Source organism: Prionailurus viverrinus, chromosome B4 (genome assembly GCF_022837055.1).
Source record: "Prionailurus viverrinus isolate Anna chromosome B4, UM_Priviv_1.0, whole genome shotgun sequence".
NCBI lineage: Eukaryota > Metazoa > Chordata > Mammalia > Carnivora > Felidae > Prionailurus > Prionailurus viverrinus.
Window position 1 is genome coordinate 44974295 of NC_062567.1, and position 20512 is coordinate 44994806.

A 20512-nucleotide genomic window follows, 5' to 3' on the forward strand; every position below is an offset into this window, starting at 1 on the left:
AAAAGATGTGTTTTCGCCATTCTCTCATTACTCACAGTTTAAAGTATACTTTGTGAATTTTTAATATAAATGATGAACAAATATACTTAAGGCTTTTTTGAAAATATTTCTCTCAGCTCTTTAACTCTCACCAACCTATTTCCTTCCTTCTTTGCTGAGGCTCATAGAGGGCGCTCACAAAGTGCTACTCACTGGGTAAAGCGAAGCTCCACTCAAAACACACTTCACACTGCAACTAAAAGGCGCAGCGCCACCACCTCAGACTTCCTTCTCCTTTCCAAGGCAGGAGGCGTGGCCAATTTCCCTCATTCAAATAAAAAACCAGGAGATTTGCATGGAGAACGGCTGAGCCGTGAGCCTATTGGCTGTTAGCACCGTGGGCGTGGCCAATAGTACGACCACAGAGCCCCGCCTACATTAATTTGCATAACGGCCCCGGCGCGTGCAAGGCAGAAGCGGGTTTGTTTTTGAATCTGCGGAGGTGGCGGCGGCGGCAGCGGCGGCGCGGCGACTGAAGCGCGCGATACTGAAGCGGCCGCGTTGAGGACGGTTGCGCGGAACGGCTCTGTAGGAAGGAACTTGGTTCCCCCTCCCTCATCTCCCGCCCCGAAAGGTATATGTGACTCCTAGGGGCTGTTATAACCACATTTTCTTAAATTACTATTGTATTTATGAAGAGTCAAGACCGCATTATGGCGGCTGCGGGAGTTGTGTGTGCGCCTGCGCGGTTGCGGAGCTGCGGGCGGGCGCTGCATGGGAGCACGTGATCTTGCGGGGTCGGGCTCTAGCTGCAGTTGTGCAGCTGGCGGGGCGGTGGCTGCGCAAGCGCAATATTCATTTTCAAGATCTAATGTTCTTGTTGGACGCCATTTGGGTTCTAGATTTAATTTTCCTCATTCTTGAGGAGTTTCATTTTCTTGTCCTCAAACTGCCACATTTTTCAAGGAAAACGTTTCTCTTGTGTTGCATTCCTATACCGACCCTCTAAACTCTTTTATATTTCTCCGATTTTCTGAGAAGCTGTGAACTTAATTTTCTGTAAAAATGATTGTCACTTGTGGTTCTTGATTATAATTTCACTTTTAGGGTATTGCTGGGTTCAAGTTTATATTTGGGGAGATAAAGATCAGCACCTAGTGGTGGTCTCAGGGGCAGTACATTTAATTGAACTGAATATTTGCAAATACATTTTAACCCTATTTTTACCAGTTTTGTTAAGAGGGAATGTGTACAAACGAGAATTTGAGTTTTGGAGATATGAGGGGGAAGGGGCATTGGAAGAATCTATATACTATTGTTTAAAAAGAAATCTCAATCTCCTTGGTTATTTATTTTTTTAATATTTGATTCTAAGTTAATGAAGTTTTAATTTTACCAGTTTGTGTGCTTCTGATCATACTTGCATTTGGGTTTTAGATTTTTAAAGTCTGTGATCACTTGTCCATCACTGCTTCAGTTTGATCATTTTTGTGACTCTGACTTTTAAAATTAGGTCATTTGTTTAGCCTTTGGTTTGTTATGATATGTGAAATAAAACTTGCTTGGTAAATTTTTCTTATAAAGAATTCTGCAAAGAACTCCTCACTAAACTGAGGCCTTTATGAGGAAATAAAGTCAACCATTAATGAAAAAATCAGTTGATTCTTTAAAGAAACTGCCCTGTATATGTGTATGAAATACAGTTGTGTTTGATTTCTTAAAATTGTGTGTTCCTAATTTTCGTTTCTTAAAGAAGGTAGTTAGAGGTGTGCTACTGGTTATTTTAGTTTACAATGGTTGTGTCACTATATTTAAATCTTATATAACACCGCTGGGAGAAGTGTTATACAATCTGATATAATTCTACCATTGTGCAAATTTTTTCTTACTAGACTAAAAATTTGTAACTGTTTTTCATAGATTTCACCTGTGGTTTGTGTGTACAATAATTGGTTTCTTGGTTGGTTATATAAGACTAAGTTTAATCAGTCATCTGTCAAATGAAGAAGTGCCTATTGCTTTATAATGGTTGGTTAGGGACGGTTTTATTGCCCAAAGCAAACACCGTTAGCATTAAGTAGATGTAATTGAAAGGAATAGTTTTGGTTGGTGGATTTTTTAAAAATGACGTCACGTATGAGATAGAATGAAGTGATAGGGAAGGTAACTCTCTTTTCTCAACAGAAAATTAGCTGTTCATATAAACCTGGCCCTCTGGTCTCTTCTACACAGAAATATATTTAGAGGGCAGTTGTGTAATATCCTGCCTTTTTATACTTCTGGGTGATTGCCCCAGCACACCCCTCCTCCACTTCCTAATACATAATTTCAGGTGTTTAGAGTGGAAAGTATCTTGTATTTTCTGTATCTGTGTGTATGTATGTGTTTTAGGTTAAGAAAAGAACTTTGATTTTAGGGCAGTGGTACATTTTGCACTTCCAGAAAAGTAAAATATTTTGGTTTGTGTATTAAAGTTTGTTTTCATTTGAATACAAAAGATTGCCTCTTAGGTTAATGCTGAAGATTGTAAGAGGTCTTGAAAATACTGAGGAACATAGTGTACAATGTAAATATTTATTAGTAGGACAATTTTGCTATTTGTTAGAAAGAGAAGTATACTTCTATAAACTTAAAACAAAGACCAGTGAATTGTCTGAATGTCTGTTATTTTGTTTGTTATTCTTTGAATAAAAAGCATGTTTTGAAATTTTAGTTTGATTTAGAAATTTTAGTTATGTTGCCACAAAATTTTGACATATGCAGAATATATAATATTGAGACTAATGAATATTAAATTATTGGGGTCATTTTTAGTTTTGTAGATTTTAAACATCACAAAATTTAGTTTAGAGAAAAAGACTTAATGATTAAGTCATAAACCATTAAAATTGTCTTTTTTCTTTAAATTATGATTTGAATATTTGATACATATATTTAAATACTTTTTTACTTATTCATTGCAGCACCTTTGGAAAGTGTTGAAAATTAGCAACATTTAGAAATAAACAGCATAAATGTTCTGGTGATTTTGTTATTTTTTCATGGTTTATCAATTGGTCAATAAATATTGTTCAATAAATATTGATCAGTTTTTCATTTGGACCATAATTTCATTCTTGTTCTTTTAATTTTGTATTATGTTGTAGATATTTATCTCATTTCATTATTCTTTTAAAATACTTAATGTTCTTTCAATGTATAACATTCTTTTAAAAATTTCTTTTAATGGGTATATAATATTTTATTGAGAAAATACCCCAAATCATGAAATATTCTTCAAATGTCTTTAAGTGGCTACAATATTGTTATATCTAATAAGAATGTACTGTGACTTACTAAGCATTTCTTTTATTGACCATTTGTTTGTTGCCCATTTCTCTGTTATAAATAATGCTACACTGAACATCCTTACACATGAGTTATGAACTGCATCTCTTTGAGATGATTTCTTTGAAATTATTACTTCAAATATTGTTTCAAAGGGCTTTTAAGGTAATTACAAAATTAATAAAAATTTATTTTTTTGAAAAGCATTTCCCATACCACCATCAGTTTGGTGGCTGAAAAACAGTACCATAGAGATATAGATATAGATATAGAAATCGATATCGATATAGATATAGATGTATAGGTATAGATATCTGGTGAAGTTGAATTTTTTAATGTTTATGTATACAATGTTCTCATTTTTGTGAATTAGCTGTTTGAGGTTTTTTAATCTTTTCTATGGTGGATGTTAATGTTTTTCCTATTGATAACAGCTATTTATGGATATAAGCCTTTTGCTTTTCATACTTTTGGCAGGCTTTTTTTTAGTTTATTACTTTTAAAATTGCTTATTTTATATATTCAGAAGTTTTCCTTTTTTTTTTTTGGTAGTCTAATGCACTGCTTTTTCTCATTTGTGATTTCTTCCAGGACTTCTTTGCCTAGAAAATAACCTGTTGTGAAATGAACTTAAATGTTCACTTATTTTATTTATTTTTTCTATGTATTTTAATGATTAAAAAAATAAGTGTTTTAATCTGTATGGAGTTTATTAGTTTCCAGTTTTTCCAAATACCTAGTTTTCTTAGATTCTTACGTTGGTGATCTTTTTTCTTACTGCTTTGAGTTGCTAATTTTGATCTTAAGTTACCAGGTTTGAGCTATAGTTCTGCTTCATTTACTGGGGATATTTAACTTGGTCCATTGGCCTCAGGAGTTTCTACAGATAGTAAGAAGATTCCTTGGTAGATCCTTTGATGGATTCCTTGATGTACACAACATTATGTGATTATACCTATGTGCATTTTTCTGGGGAAAGAGTTATAGTTTTCATCAGCTTTTCACAGGAATATATAATACAAAATCTAAAGCTAGGTTAACAACCACTGTACCTGGGTCTTATCCATGTAGCAGTAGTGCACTGTTTTATTTGTTGTAGTGATAGTTTAGTTTAGCATTGCATTAAACTTAAATTGGGGTGAGTTTACATCTTTATACTGTGTTTGTTTTTTTTTCTCATAAATGGGATATATTTCCCGCAGATTCCACAAAATGTACTTTTTAAGAGAAACATTGGGAAAATTTGTGATACCTGTTATTTTTCATTAAGGTGTTATTAAACTTGTTCCCTAATGCTGATATGATGTTAATAGGGATAAGTTGTTAGAGGATATAGGACTACGTTTCTATTTTTAATCTGTCTTAGGACATGGTGATATGAAAATAGTGCCAGTATGAAGTTAGAAGTGGGAAAATAGGTTGTCCAGTTAAAGTATTCTTCAATATTTGAAACCAAAATTTTTCATTTACATAGACTTTTTTAATGGAAGAATGTTGGAAAGTTATTTAATTTTTCTGGCCAGGATGGTGCCTGATGCTATAATAAAGTTAAAAACTTTTATTTTTAGTCCCTTGATAATAGTAAATTATTCTCTAATAAGGATGTTTCTCTAATTATTGGTATAAGTTCATTGTACATTAAATCTATTATTTGTGTTCATTGGCTTCATGAAAATAAATCTAGGAAGTAGGTAGAAATCATGTGTTATTGGCTTTTATTAAACTTTTTAAATGAAAAATTCTCATCTTTGGGTCTTTTTCAAGCAAAACCGCTTACAGAGATTTGCATATTTTACTTTTTTTATGTGACTTTTGCTCTTACTTGAAAACTTTTTCTAGTTCTGACAAATTATGATACTTAAGTTTTCAGACTATGATAGGTGAGAAATAGCAAAGTAGGGACAGGAGAAGTGGCTACCAGAGAAATGTATATGGATAAGAGGAAGGAGTGATGGCTAGCATCTTGACAATTAAGATATGTTTCAAGTGTTAGAAGCAAGAATTTAAAGACTTAGTTTTGAGGTTATTTAATTTGGGAATTAGTGTTTTTAGAGCTGAATCCGTATTTATATTAATTATAATTGATGATCTTAAATGATTCTGAATCAGAATATTTAGTTTTGTTTAACTTGCTCAAGATTTAGTTTAGAAAGCCTTCTATTATGATTTTTAAGTTTTGAGGTATATGGAAAATTCGTGCACGGGCAAATCTACTTTTTCAAAGAAGTCACATGTGGGGCATATTACAGATAAAATTTAGGTGATGTTTTAACAAAATTTAAATGGTAGAATACAAAAAATCATTAAGTAGCTCTGGGAAGCCATAGTCCCTATAAGTTCCCCAGAGTATCTAGAAATTACTCATCCATTAGTGAAGCCTCTCTTTAGAAATTCTTATCCATTTGACCTTGTTATGTTCTTTACGTAACTCAAGACTTTAAAAATGATTTTGCAGTGTTCTTTCTGAGATTGTCATGAAATCTACAGAGTAGATCAGTGGTTTATCCTGTCATTTTAGTTTGTTTAAGATAGAAAAGTGAATTCCAAAAAATCAAACTTTGTGCTTCAAGTTACATGGTGGAAACCCATTTTGTATTGGAGGAAGAGAATATGAGTGCTGGCCAGCATTTTCATTTTTTAAATGCCTGCAAAATGAGAAGACCAGGGCACTAGTGCTTATTTGTACAATGTGAATGTCTTCAGTTGTGAATTTTGATCATTTGCATTTTTGAGTCTTTAAGAGAATGATTCTGGCATCTGCTTGGCCACTTTCCAAAAAATGTGATAGGCCTAAGGGTACAGTTGATAGCACCTTCCTGAGAGACTTTATAATTGGATCTACATAAACATAAAAGTCTGGGAAATGTAGATGACCTATTAACTTGACTGTGAGAAATATTCTTTTATTCATATCTGCAGTTTTTCTTTGCTCAGAATATTATAACAATATTTTGAGTTATTTTGTATCTAATAACTATGAATAACTAGCATATACCCTTTAATTTACGAGAGAAGGCCCCTTTGATGTGAGATAGTAATGTCATAATGTCTTACTGTACAGTTCTTTTCCACTTTCTTTGTTGTTTGTACATACTACTTTGGGGAATTATTGTCTTGGTGGGTATCTGGGAATTATGTTCCAGCACTCTGTGGCACTTTTACATTCTAATGAGAAATTTGACTCTGATTCTCAGAACTGCCATAGCTATTAAAAGATTTCTCCTTGAGTCAGTAATTCTCAAAGATAATGCCTTCCAGTTGGTAGAAAGGTAAACCTAGAAGGTGAGAATAGAATCTGCCATTTTAAGAACCAGGAGGACAAGAGTTTGGTGAAACAATGAATGACATGACTGCTTCAGCATATTCTCAACTAAGGCTTTGGAGTTGAGGAATGTTTCTGACTTCTTACCCTTATTAGATAAATGTCTTAAAAGGAAGAAGTGGTGAAAAATATGGAAGAGAAAAGAGACTATCTTTGAAAATTTCTTTTATTTCTTTTTAGATGGTGTCAGGAGTAATTGGATTACAGTAAAGGCTAATCTGCTCTGTGAGACTATTATGATGGTTTAAGGATGATAAGTGTTTTTCTCGTCTAACAAAGAAGACTGTTTAGAGTTTGTAGGTGGCTTTGACTTAACATATGGTTTCCAGATTGAACATGACTATTCCACAGTTTCACCAACCAGGGGCAAGGGAGAAAGGGCAGTGGGAGTATACACCTCATTCTTTTGAGAGCATGATCTGGAAGTGGTACATATCACTTTGACTCAAGTTTTATGGGTGTGGATTTAGTCATTGGAACATACTTAGCTGGGAAAGGAAGGCTAGGAAATGTAGTATCTAGCTGGACAATCATGTGCTCAGCTAAAATTAAGGAATTTGATAAAGGGATAAATGAGTGTAATAGAACAACCAGCCCTTTCTGCTACAAAAAGAAGCTGGAGAAGTAGTATCAAAGTAATTCATAATTTGATATTAAAAACTGTTTTTCTGTTTCAAGAGTTATAGTTATAACTCTATATCTTCTTTTCAAGTGGAATTTTGAGAACATTTGTTTGTGATTTGTGTCTGAGATTCTAGTTATGTGTGTGTGTGTGTGTGTTTGTGTGTGTGTATACCACCAAATAATGGTGCAATTCTTTCCCTTTCTGCTTGCCCTTGCAAATGTATTAAATTATATTTAGCTTTATAAGATTTGGAATTTTAATTTAATTTTAAAATCTCAGTGTAATATTTTTTTAACTTTGCTAGTTGCTTATTTTGAAAGATGAAGGACTGCAGGTAAGGACTGTAATGACAGTCGTGAATCGCAATTATTTGAACTGCTTGCTTTAGTCTAAAGTTGAATTTATGTTTTTTAATTATTTTATTTTTAAGTAATTTCTACACCCAGCAGGGGGCTCAAACTCACTACCCTAAGATCAAGAGTTGCTTGCTCCACTGACTGAGCCAGGAAGGTGCCCCGAGTTTATGTTTTTATATTCTTTTCCAGATCCTGTTGTTTTGTAACTGTATGTGTGAAATATACATTTTGAAGATGGAAAATACAATTTTTGAGGACCTTGTAATGCATACAAGTAAAAAGATTGTGGTTGTAAATTCTTTGCATATAGGTAAAGCTTACTTGTATAATAAGTAGATAATTAAAAGCAGCTTTCTATAGACTATAAGTAAGACACAGTAGATATTTGTTTATGGCACACACAGTGAAACTGTTGTGGGGGGAGATCAAGGAAATCTTAGAGGGTTGTATTTTAAGGGGTGAATTAGAAGGATATTCTTAGTAAAGGGAATAAATAAGGTGTTCAGAGTATCTATCAGAAACGAGAGGGGCACCTGGGTGGCTCAGTCAGTTAAGCGTCCGACTTCAGCCCAGGTCATGATCTCACAGTTCATGGGTTCAAGCCCCACATCAGGCTCTGTGCTGATGACTCAGAGCCTGGAGCCTGCTTCAGATTCTGTGTCTCCCTCTCTCTCTGCCCCTTCCCCGCTCACACTCTGTCTCTCTCTCTTTCAAAAATAAACATTAAAAAAAAAAAAAAAAAGGAATGAGAAAGAAGGTAGTGTGTGAGGAGAACTCTAAATACCACCTTCATATATAGATCCTTGAGTTTTGTAAGTAAGAGTCATTGCTGCCATAGTGCCTACATAATGTAACTAATAAAGGATATTGTTATTCTCAGTTAGAAGTTCTCTCATTTCTTTTTTTACTCTGTTTTACTTCCTATCTTGCTTGAAGACATTTATTCCTTTCTACTTCTTTGTTTTTAGTTGCATAATACTTCATAAGCTTCCTGCATTTAGGAATTATATCTTATTGATGTTTTTGACAAATGTCACATGTTAAGGAAAAAACCCTTGTAATTAGGAATGATAAGACCACTATTAAAAGTATAAGATTGCTTTCCACATTGCCTTCCTTAAAATTCAATAAATATTTGTTTATTGAAAGGCAAGAATCCTTTTGTTTTAGGCGAAGTGCCAAAAAGCAAAGTAAGATATGCTATAGTTCTTTTTTTTTATTTAACTTACCATTATCTACAGATGTTAGATTTTTTTTTTTAAATAATTGAACATGTAATTTACTTAAGCACCAACTAGATAAATGGACAAAAGGTTGGACAGGCATTTTGCATATGAAAAATTATAAATTGTGAGACAACTTTTAGAAAGAAAGTTTTCCATCTCATTCATTAAGAAATAGAAGAAAGCAAGGAAACACCATTGCTCACCTATTAATAAGTTTCTAAGATTTAACTCTGAAGGACATAATGTGTGTAAATTAATAAGGGTTTGATAAAAAGATGGAATTAAATAATTATTTTGTGTTTTAAGTTTGTGTAATTCTTTCCTTTTCCATCAAACTTAAGTGATATAAAAGTTGGAAGATAGCAAATAAATGAAGAAACAAAAAGGTGAACGATTTTCCTAAAATCAGTAATATAATGAAATGGAGAGAGCAATAATTTTATACTGGGATCTGGGAATTTAGAGTCTGCCAACACTATTACTTAATATAAAATGGTGGTACTACCTATCTGATAGGGTGGTTGTGAGGGTTAAATGAGATTAGATATAAAAAATACTTAGCAGTTTTTCCTGGCACACTTTTCTGTCTTCAATCAATTGAATCAATTAGGCATGAATATTTAAGAGGCAGCTAGTTGCAGCTATACGGAACCCTCAATGGAGGAGATATATAGAAAATGGCAATATTCTTGATTATTGGAGCTGGAATTTAAATGCATTTAAAAAGTAATTTCAAAAAGTAGTTTTAGAAGACCATTCACTAGTAGAGAAAAATAAGCATTTAAAGAAGTAGTTTATTTGCAGGGCACCTGGATGTCTCAGTCAGTTAAGCATCTAGCTCTTGATTTGGGCTCAGATCATGATCTCACGGTCTGTGAGTTCTGCCCATGTCAGACTCCATGGTGACAGTGTGGAGCCTGCTTGGGATTCTCTCTCTCTGCCCTTTCCCTGCTTGTGTTCTCTCTCTCTCTCTCAAAAAAAAAAAAAAAAAAAAAAAAAAAAGAAACCCCAAAACCCAAAACTTTAAAGAAGTCATTTATTTGTAAAGATTTGTGAAGGAGTCTACCTTTGGAACTGTTTTATTTTAAAAGGCATTTAAAGAATAAAAACCTTACAAGATTACTAAATTTACTAAGTTTACAGCCATTTTCTCATATTAATTTTTTATCTTCACAGTTGGTCAGGTTTTTTCAGACAATCATCATTGCCAAAGTTAGGGATGAAATAATTTATTTTGGGGACTAAATCCACATATGCCATCGTTTTTTGTTTTTTGTTTTTTGTTTTTTAAATAAAGCGTGCAAAGTGCTCCCTCTCTCTTTATTAACCTTCCAGGTATGGAACTTGTTGGACATGCTCACTCAAAATTAAAGCCAGACAGAATGTCTGTTTTCTTGTAGAATCATTCATGTGGCCAAGTTCCTGCCCCTTAAGAAACAAATTTCACCACAGAAGTTTTCTGATCTTCTGATTATTTTATTTTGATGTTTTATTTTATTTACAGAGGTTTAATGAATAGCTGATTAATATTCAAAGAATTCCCTATTGTCTGGTTAACAAAACTACATACATTTGACATGAGGTTTAAGAGTTAGCTTCCATCTAGGGGCGCCTGGGTGGCTCAGTTGGTTAAACGTCCAACTTCAGCTCAGGTCATGATCTCATGGTCTGTGAGTTTGAGCCCCACGTTGGGCTTTGTGCTGACAGCTCAGAGCCTGGAGCCTGCTTCACATTCTGTGTCTCTCTCTCTCTGTTCCTCCCCTGCTTGCACTCTGTCTCTCTCTCTCTCTCTCAGAAATAAAGATTAAAAAAAAAAAAAGAGCTTCCATCTAGATGTTTTGTAAAGTGTAATAACTTATCTGCTTGGTTACAAGATCAGGAACCAAGAGCCATCTAATTTATCTCAATGAGTTTTCACCTGCAATACTTAAAACTGTAAGGTATTATGGTTCTGAGATTTATGCATTTGTCAATATTGTTCTGTCAGGAAATGATATTCTTTATTCTCATTAAACTTGGGAATCCATAAATTATAGAAGAATTACTAAATTGAATTTCTGGGAGGACTTACGAGGCATCATTTTTTGCATTTGCAGGGCAGTCATTTCTACATTTGAGGTGTAGTCTTTGTTCCCTGTCATACCTAATTATAAGCTACCTCTTTTTTAAATGTCACATTTCTCTTGTAGTCATGGTTACCAATTTGATTTATCCAATTTTATCCTGACAGGAAGGAAAACATTCTTATTGGAACTTTGTAAACTAGTTTATAAAAAAGTAAAGAGATTCAGTTTAGATAAAGCCAATAATATTTTCAGTATTTTTCTACAGAATGGCTTTTTAATTGTTCTGGTGGCTTATTAATTATAACCAATGTTAAGATCTTTCACAGGATATTTCCCCCTGGAATTCTGAAGATATTAGATCAAGATATTATTATTTATACAAAATATATTAAAATTTTTTTTAATGTTTATTCATTTTTGAAAGAGAGAGACAGAGCACAAACAGGGGTGAGGTGGAGAGAGAAGGGGGACACAGAATCTGAAGCAGGCTCCAGGATCTGAGCTGTCAGCACACAGCCCGACACAGGGCTCGAATTCACAAACTGCAAGATTATGACCTGAGCCAAAGTCGGACGCTCAACTGACTGAGCCACCCAGGTGCCCCTATATGAAATATATTTTAAATTGAAGGTTAAGATAGATTAAGAAGAAAGTGTTTTCTCTTGTAACCGTTAAAAATAAAAAACCATAGTTAAGTCAGTTCATTTACTTGTAAGTAATTCTTGTTTCACTGATCTAGGGTTAAGTAATCTATTTACACAAAGTTGTCTGCACTGGACTAACAGAATCATAGAAATCCTTACCCATTCTCTTGATTTAGTGATTACAGATGTTGATTCATGAAGGTAAGGTCAGCTTTATCCCAGGATGCCTGTATCCAGGAGTCTCTTCTACATAACAGTAACAGTTCAGATGATTTGGTATAGTCCTTTACTAAGGATCTTTTGATGTACATCTTTCCTTCTTTCCTTGGTTACAGTGGCAGCAAGGATGTTGACTCATTTTTGTTTCTTGAGTCTCATTGCTACAGTTGGTCTAGTTGCTCTCTTCATATGGTATACACTGCTGTTATTAGAATTTTATTCACAATGTTTGGATTTCCTTTACCCCTTGTCTGTGTAGCACCCTTGTTTTCCATGTGTCATGTCTTTTTATTGGTTTATTCATTAGAGGAAGAAGACCGTATTCTCTAGTAGCTTTTTGAGAAAGAGTAAATGGGAAGTATATTTTGTGAAACTGTATGTATCTGAAAATTATCACTATATAGTAGATACTTGATTGATAGTTTGGCTAGGTATAGAAACCTGGGTTGGAAAATATTTTTCTTCAGAAGTTTAAATGCACTGTTCCATTGTCTTCTTGCTTCTGTTACTGCTGAGAAATCTGAAGCCATTCTTATTTGTGATTTTCCCTTCACTGGCCGCTTGTAGAATTTGTTATTAGTCTTCAGTGTTTTGCAATTTCACTGCAATTCTCTGATGTGGATATGTTTATCATTGTTTGCTGGAATTCATCAGGCCCTTTCAGTTTGGCAACTCTTGTTTTCCAGTCTTGGAATTTTTTATTAAGTGATTTCATTGGTGATAGCTGTTTTCCATTCTGTCATTCCAATGTGAATTTTTGGAGGGGTACTTGACTTTTCTTAGATTTTTTTTTTCCGTCGTATTTACAACTTTGTCTTTTTGTTCAGTTAGATTTCTTCAACTTTGTCATCCTGTTCTTCTATTGAGTTTTTCATTTTTTATGTTATGTTCTTAATGTCTACTTTTTGGTTTTAGCTTGTAGTCTATTTTTTTTTTTTAAGTAAACTCTGTGCCCAACATGGATCTTGAACTCACAACCCCAAGATCAAGAGTCTTATGCTCTACTGTATGAGCCAGCCAGGAACCCCTAGTATTCTATTATTGACACATGATTGTATTATCTTTTCTTATCTGAGGATATTAATTTTTTTGAAGTTTTTTTTCTTGCATAGTCTTTGTGAGTTTTTTGTTTAGGTTTGTTTTTTGGTTTGTTTTTGGTCTTTGTCTTCCATGTGAGACTTGTCTCGGTTGTCCTTTTTTTCTTGCCTGACTGTTGTGGAAAATTAAGAAGTTGATTAGAATATCTAACTTTGTCAGCTTTTAAACTTTTTAGGCTTTTCTGTGTGGGGTGGTTTTGAGAGCTCCCAAGACCTTACAGTCTTGTGTTTTGTGGTTTTTAAGTACACTCCGTTTTCATTTTCTTATGTGGAGAATAAGGGTCTGATTGGTAGCATTCTGGAAGATTAATGGAAGAAAAGGACTAGGTGTCTCTGCAGCCAGCATTTAGTCCCTCTCTTTTTGGTATGCCACTCTCATTTTTAACCGTGGATGTTGTCTTCATAGTTTTGCTAGGACTCTGGAGAGGAGGTATTCAGTGGAATGTGGTAAGGATATCGATGGTATCTTATTGATTTGCAAACAGCTTTCACTAGTATTCCCTTTTTTAGTCATACCAGCCTTACTGTTTGCTCCCTTCGTCCCAGTAATCCTTGTTCTTTTAGTCGCTATGTCTTTTGAAGTTGCCGCCATGTAACTTAAATTGGTTCTTGTCCCCAGTGAAGCATGTACTATGATGTTTTGGGAACTGCTGAGTTAGTTACCAGTGGTTTTGCTTATTTTCATCTTCCCAAATCTTTTTAGCTATTTTCTTTTTTACTTTTCTCCTTGTTCCTAAGGATTTATGCTTTCAAAAACTACCTTCATTGTAGTTTTAGTGGGCTTTGAGAGAGGGAAATTATGGTGTTTTCATTTCATTGTCTTAATACCATTCTCATGTTTATTTTCTCTTTTAGCATATGTAAGATTGGTAATAACATGTAACTGAAGTATATTAGTTAAATAAAAGTGTATTTACTTTTTACTTGATATAGTGAAACCTGTTATTTAGGTTCTATGGAATCTTCAATATTTTGCATATGTAAAATCTTGTAATAGTATGGTATATGTTATATAAAAGGTTATAGTAGTTAATTACAGTTATTCTCTTCCAGTTCTCTTTGTTGCTTGGGCAACCCATAGCAAATGGTCACATTCTCTGCTCATAAAAATTTGAAATTATGGTACTCTTGTTTTACATGATTATTAAGACTGAAATGAAAAAATTATGTGAAAAGTGCTAGTTTTTATTTAGAAAGAGATAAAACATTGAGTAATCATGGAAATGTTTACCTAATATTTGAAGTAGCTTTGAAATGTGTTTGCTTTTACAAATAAACAATAATTGGGTTCATTAGGACTTATCCTATTTAAAGCAAATTTCTTATATGACATAAAAGTCAAGCTGTATTCTTAGTAAAATTTGAAAACGTAAAAGTAAATAATATACCTATGTTCCATAATTTTCTATAGGCTTTTTTCATAGTTCAACTATTCTGAGCACATAGTACATCCTATAAAAACACTAAAAACTGGACAATGCTCTACAAAAGGTATTTTTTTCTATGTTGGTTTTTAAGTACAGAGGTGTTTTAGGACAAGGCTAAAAACTTGTTGACTCATTAGTTGACTTCTTTTTCCTAGAAAGTAAGAGTTGAGCTCCTGAAAATGAAAGTTTTAATGATGTAGAATTTTCTGAGATTTTTATAGTACAAATGGAAACACTGGGAATTAACTTAAGCTCAATATCCGTCTATTGAACAAATACTGTGTTTCACACTGTGGAAGTGAATGGGAAATGACATAAGATGTAATTTCTGTCCTTTAGGAACTCATGTATAAAGATATAAGGAATGAAATGTGATAAGTGTAATGATGGTATGCACAAAAGATCTTGAGAGAGAAATTACAGCTGGCTTGGGGGATGGGTATTGTAAGGGGAAAAGAGAGTAAGTAAAAGATTGTTACTGATGAGATAATTTAGGTAATCATGAGTAAGATTTATTGGGTGAACTAGGGTAGTTTCTTTAGGATAGAGTGAAACATATGGGCAGTGGCACCAGTTATCTGAATAACAGTGTAAGTATTTTTCTTTTCTGAACTATTTTCATGATGTGTAGAAACAGAACCAATGTGGGAAGAAATGGGTGATGGAAGCTCCATGGGCTCAGACTGGGTGTAGTCTAGGATGGATTTCAGCTCTTAGCACTTTTGTGAAGTTACTTAATCTTTGAGCCTGTTGTTTTCAGTCATGAGTTGGAAGTAACATAACCTCATAGGATTAGTGTGAGAATTAATTGAAATGATGCATGTAAAACTCATCTGAAGATTTGATCTATATTAATGTACTTCCCTACTCCTTTGTTTTCTAAAGTCTCATGTGTGAAGTAGATAATCAGTATATTTATTGTTTTGTTTTTTTTTAATGTGCCTTGGGATAATAGAGAAAATCTAGTACATTGGTAGTTAAATGATTGTATTGGCTGGAGGAGGATTGGTACAATGAGGGAATGTAGATTATGTCTTTTATTTTGAAGTCTAAATTGGGTGAAAAGGAGTTGTTATAGCTAATAGTAATAGCAAGCAACTTAGCTTGCTTCAAAAAGCTTAGACTGAGAAAAAAGTAGTCAGGATTTACATTGGAAAAGTATTTGGCAAAACAGGGGAGGCTTGGGGAGGAGGGGATGGGACAGGGTACATTTGAGGGTGTGTTACATAATTTAAATTTTTGTAGAACAGACTTCCAAAAGAATCTGCTTCCTGAATATCAGAAGTTGCTCATTCAGCAGCTTTAAAAATTTTGGCTATTTGTCTTGACATTAACCTTAGTCACATTTTAGTGCCACAGTAATGTCTATCCTGTTTGAATCTTTCAGTTTACCAGTCTCTTGATTTTAGCAACTAGATTTGAGCCATCCTCAGAGAATATTATTATTATTTATTTTTTGAAGAATTAATCTGGCTTGGTTAAATGTAACCTTTTTCCCCCAATGTACTATTTGAAGCAGTTTTTACGTACATCGTCCAATTTGACTAATGGAGAATAAGTAGGGATCTTTTAAAAAGCTGAATAGTTTTGTTTCATTTTTAAACTTTTGTTATGGGAAGATTTAAATATATACAGAAATAAAATGAAATAATCAACTCCATGTGCCCATCACTCAGCTTGAACAATCATCAACTTATGGGGCCAATCGCCTTTTGAATATATCCCTTCCACCTCCCTGCACCCTTAATGAATTTTAATAAATACCTACATCTAGTGGTGGATAGACACAAGATCACATAGGGCAGCTAGATTTTAGGAAGCTTAACCAAGGAACAGAGAAGGAAAAGGTGGATTTCCTAGATGATGTGAGCTATCTATCAAGCACACAGGTTCCTTCTGTGCTCTTGTCCTTCACTTCTCTTGATGGGTAGGTTACTGCCAAGACAGATTTGTTGGGATCTCGCTCAAATTTGTCTTGTTTATATATCCACTTTCCGACTGAATTTTACCCTTTTGTTCTCCCAATTTTCTTTTTTTCCTCCAGGGGTGTCTACATTCTTTATTTTTATTTGTTTTTCACCCATATTAAAATGTTGGGAGGTCTGTGGCAGGGCATGAAATTTAATTTGCCCTGGGACCAAACACTCACCTGGAAATGTCTTTGTGGCCATCTGGACTACAAAAGAGAAGAAATTGTTTTTATCTTTATAGCTGATGACTCAAAATAAGCTTTGTTGTCATTGTAGCTCTAATGACTCTAGTTTCTTCCCAGCGATTACTTAAAATTATTGTCAAGATTCAAAAATTTGACTGCAAGCTTTAACCATTCTGCTAGATTTGAGTACTTTGGGGCTTAGATTCTGTGGGGAAAAAGAGAATAATTAGCCTTCTATAAATGGAAATTGGCTATCAGGATTTAAACAACTTAATTTTCCAGAAATTTTAAAAATTGGCACTCTTTTTGTGATAAAAGTACTATAAAAGACAAAAAAAAAAAAAAGGGCCTTGAGCAGACTTTTTTTTTTCTGGACTGAAATGGAGGCTTTCTTTCAAGCGAATTCCCTGATGTTTGCTGTGTGTGATTTGGCTCTATCTCTGTAACTGCTAATATGTGGCATGGACTTCAAGCTGTCTGGGATCTGGATGTGCCCAAAGTCTGTATTGCAAGTCGGGGTGGATTCGCAGGCATTGTGTTACAAAACTGGCTTGCTGCCTTCTCTGTTTTCTGTGCCCTAAGCAGCTGCATTGTTTGTTGCAGTATATGCATTAGCTGTTGTCTGTGTTCAGTTTCCTGCAGGCTGAAAAAGTGGGAGGGGCTTTCTTTGATACATAGCTGAGTTTTCACTGTGAGAGTTCTTGAGTGCACATTGCAGCCATCTTAATTACACTTTAGTGCAACTGAGACAGTGCAGCTGTCTCAAAATGGCTGCTGACCTAGTCTTTGTAGCTGCTTAGGCAGCAACTATGCCAGTGAGGAGACTTGGCACATGCATCAGGACCAGAGGTAAGAACCAATTACTCTTTATCTTTGAACATTTTAATTAAAAAATACTTGAATTTTACTGAGTTTATATAGCAAAGTGAACTTGGAGCTTGCTAAGAAGTTGAAATGTTTGCTTTAAGCCTCTTTTATGGAAACAGTACATAGGATGGTGAGGTCAAAGGTTAAATTCCTGTAATTTCTCACCATCTTATGTTCTGTCATTGCCAGAACATTAGATCACCACAGTAGTGCTTTTCTGGCCCTAATTAACTTAGTATTCTTTTTGTGTTAGATATTTTAGTTTGCTTGATATTTTTTTGTAAAAATTAAAAACAATATATTTTCTGAATAGATTTTTTTTTTTTTTTGGAAAGAAGCCATAAATAAGCCTTGTTTTACATGAAGAGTGAGATTTTTCTCTGTGTGTGTGTGTGTGTGTGTGTGTGTGTGTGTGTGTGTGTGTTGGAGCTTTTGTTTGGTAGCTTTCTGAGAAGAATGTTAATTCTCTGAATATAAGTCATAGTTACAGAAAGAAAAAAAAATTTAGCACTGTTAGACTTTTTTTGTATAGTGCGTTCCAATTTTTTCTCATTATGCTGCCTCCTCTGGGTCATTCAATTCTTTAATATTTTTAATGGTGATAACTTTTTATGCTAACTACTTTTTGCTTAAATTGTCATTCAGATTCAGATTTTGAGTTTAGAAACAAGTTCACATCTAGCTCTGGATACCCCCTTTTTTTTTCTAGCTAATGTGTTCTAATACAACAGAGCTGAAAGAAATACTCAGTTGTTTTAGTTAATTGATATTAATTGCTGATGTCCACATTAGCCTTAGTTTAAACCTGTGGTATTGTTAAAAATAATATAATTCAATGATTTTGTAAATTTAGTTTCACAGTTTGCAAAATGCTTTCTTAACATTCTTCTGAAGTAGAAATGTTTATTGAGATATGATAAGTTCATAGAGATGCAGAGAGTATGAACTTTTTATTCATATATTTCAGACAGCAGAACTGTTACACTTTAAGTTCTAATGTTTAAATTGTGGTACTTACTAAAATTTTTTTATAGATGGTATAATACATTTCTCTAATTTTGTTTAGAGTATTATGAATATATCCCTGACTAATATGACATAGAACAGTAAGTTTTGAACTTTCTAGATAGAGCAACTTTTCAAAAACAGCAACTTTTTGCACATTAAATTCTTATGAAAGACCCCTGTATTTAAAAGAGATACATATGGTGTTTTATTGTTTTGTATTTATTTTATAATTTAAATTTATAGCATTTATTTATTGTAAGTTTATTTGATAAAATGAGAGCAATTAGGCTGTTATGATGAAAACAAAAGTTTGAAACCAGATGATATATGACAATTATAATCTATTAACGTTAGGATCTAGGTTGCTTCTTTGTAGAACTCCAGGTGCTAGGGACTGTAGGATTCAGTATACTAGAACATATGTTCTTTATGTTTTTTTCTTTTTCTTAATTTCATAAAGGTAGAGTATAAGATCTATATTTGCACAGTTTAACAGTTTGGAATTGCTGCCTTGCCACAAAATTGTGTTTATATTTGTTCTACTGTTGTGTTTTTTTTAAAAGAAAATAATTGCTTTTCCTAACTTAATCATTGCCCATATATACAGTGGCTTAAAGTATATTTGGGATCACTCCGTTTCATTAACAGCTTTAACATATTTGTTTCACTTCCATTAGCTTATTATTTTGTGAAGTTGTTAGGACTCTTTTATGTGATGTGGTGGATTCTTATAATTGGAACATTACTTTATGTAAGTACAGTCATATGAGCTTGCCCCCCAAAGAGAGGAAGAACAAATTCAGTGTGTGAGAGAGATTTTATCCATCATGCTTTTCAGTAAGGTTTTGCCCTAGAGTGAGTATGACACAGGAAGTGAATGTGTGATGCCCTTAATCATTATTATTATTTTTATGCCTCTCATAGAATGAACAGCTCACTATATATCAAATATTTCATACAGTCCAAGCCAGTTACTCAGTTTCTTCTTGTTTATTGCTAGAGAAAAACTTGTGAGGCTGAAATTATTGACCGACTGATGTTGATCTTCAGAGTGGAACCTTGGGGGATTCACTTGTCCACTCTTTTTGCCTTCTATTGTGGATTATACAATTTATCTCTACTCTCTGCAAGATGACTACATTGATTATTACTTGTACATGGGGAAACAGGAACACCGTGGTTACTTGGGAAATTCCTAATTCTTTCCCTGCCATGTTGCATTTTTGCAACTATAAGCATAAACTAGACCTCAATGGGATTATTACTTTTGGGATTGGTGACAGTTTTCAAATTGTCTATGCTGAATTCCAGGTTAGCTATTAGGTGAATAACTGAAGGCATAATAAATCTGGGAGCTGGGTAATTAAGGTTTTGTGTTATTATTTTGTCACTTCTGAGTTCCCTATTTGTTTATCCTTTTTCCTCAGCCATTTCATTAGTATAAGCCTTTAAGGAAAATGTTGATGTAGTGGAAAGAACATGGATGAAGAGTTCAAACCTAAATTTGAGTTGTTTTTACTACTTTCTTCTTATATTGGTCAAGTCATTCCATTTTTTTAAAGTTTTTTTTCTTTTTTTTTAATGTTTGTTTATTTCTGAGACAGAGAGAGACAGAACATGAGTGGGGGGGAGGGGAAGAGAGAGAGGGAGACACAGAATCAGAAGCAGGCTCCAGGCTCTGAGCTGTCAGCACAGAGCCCGATGCGGGACTCGAACTCACAAACCGTGAGATCATGACCTGAGCTGAAGTCTGTTGCTCAAACGACTGAGCCATGCAGGCGCCCCAACTCATTCCATTTTCTGACTGTTGTTTCCTCATCTATAAAATGGGAAAAAATTCTTATCTATTTGGCAAGGATAGGCTAAGAATTAGTTTATATAATGTTTCTGAAGAGTACCATAAAATACTTTACAAGTATCCAGCATGCTAATTTTCCAGTAATATTTGAATGCTTTCTACTTTATTTGCTTCTCAGATGTCCTGTACTTTATTAAATGTGATTGGATCAAGGAATGTGGCATGTTTAAACCATATGGGAAATTTCTCATATAGCTCATACTCAGAAGCAAGAAGTGCTGACTAATATTAGTACATCCAGGGTCGCCTGGGTGGCTCAGTCGGTAGGGCATCCAACTTCGGCTCAGGTCATGATCTCATGGTTCATGGGTTCGAGCCCCACGTTGGATCTGTGCT

General features: G+C 34.0%; 1 protein-coding gene across 3 annotated transcripts in view; it reads left to right on the forward strand.

Annotated features, from left to right (window-relative positions):
- The first annotated feature begins 448 nt into the window (after positions 1-448).
- The window catches only part of ATF7IP (activating transcription factor 7 interacting protein), a 122130-nt gene continuing 102066 nt past the window's right edge, over positions 449-20512 (forward strand). Inside the window, exon 1 of one of the 3 annotated variants that reach the window (XM_047865936.1) lies at positions 449-613. Coding sequence is in view for 2 of the 3 variants with exons in the window: in XM_047865935.1 (XP_047721891.1) it covers positions 17276-17292 (17 nt within the window). In the remaining variant the exon portion in view is untranslated. Of the gene's footprint in view, positions 614-17016; positions 17293-20512 lie in introns of those variants that run through there. The other 2 variants (XM_047865935.1, XM_047865934.1) reach the window with 2 other exon arrangements.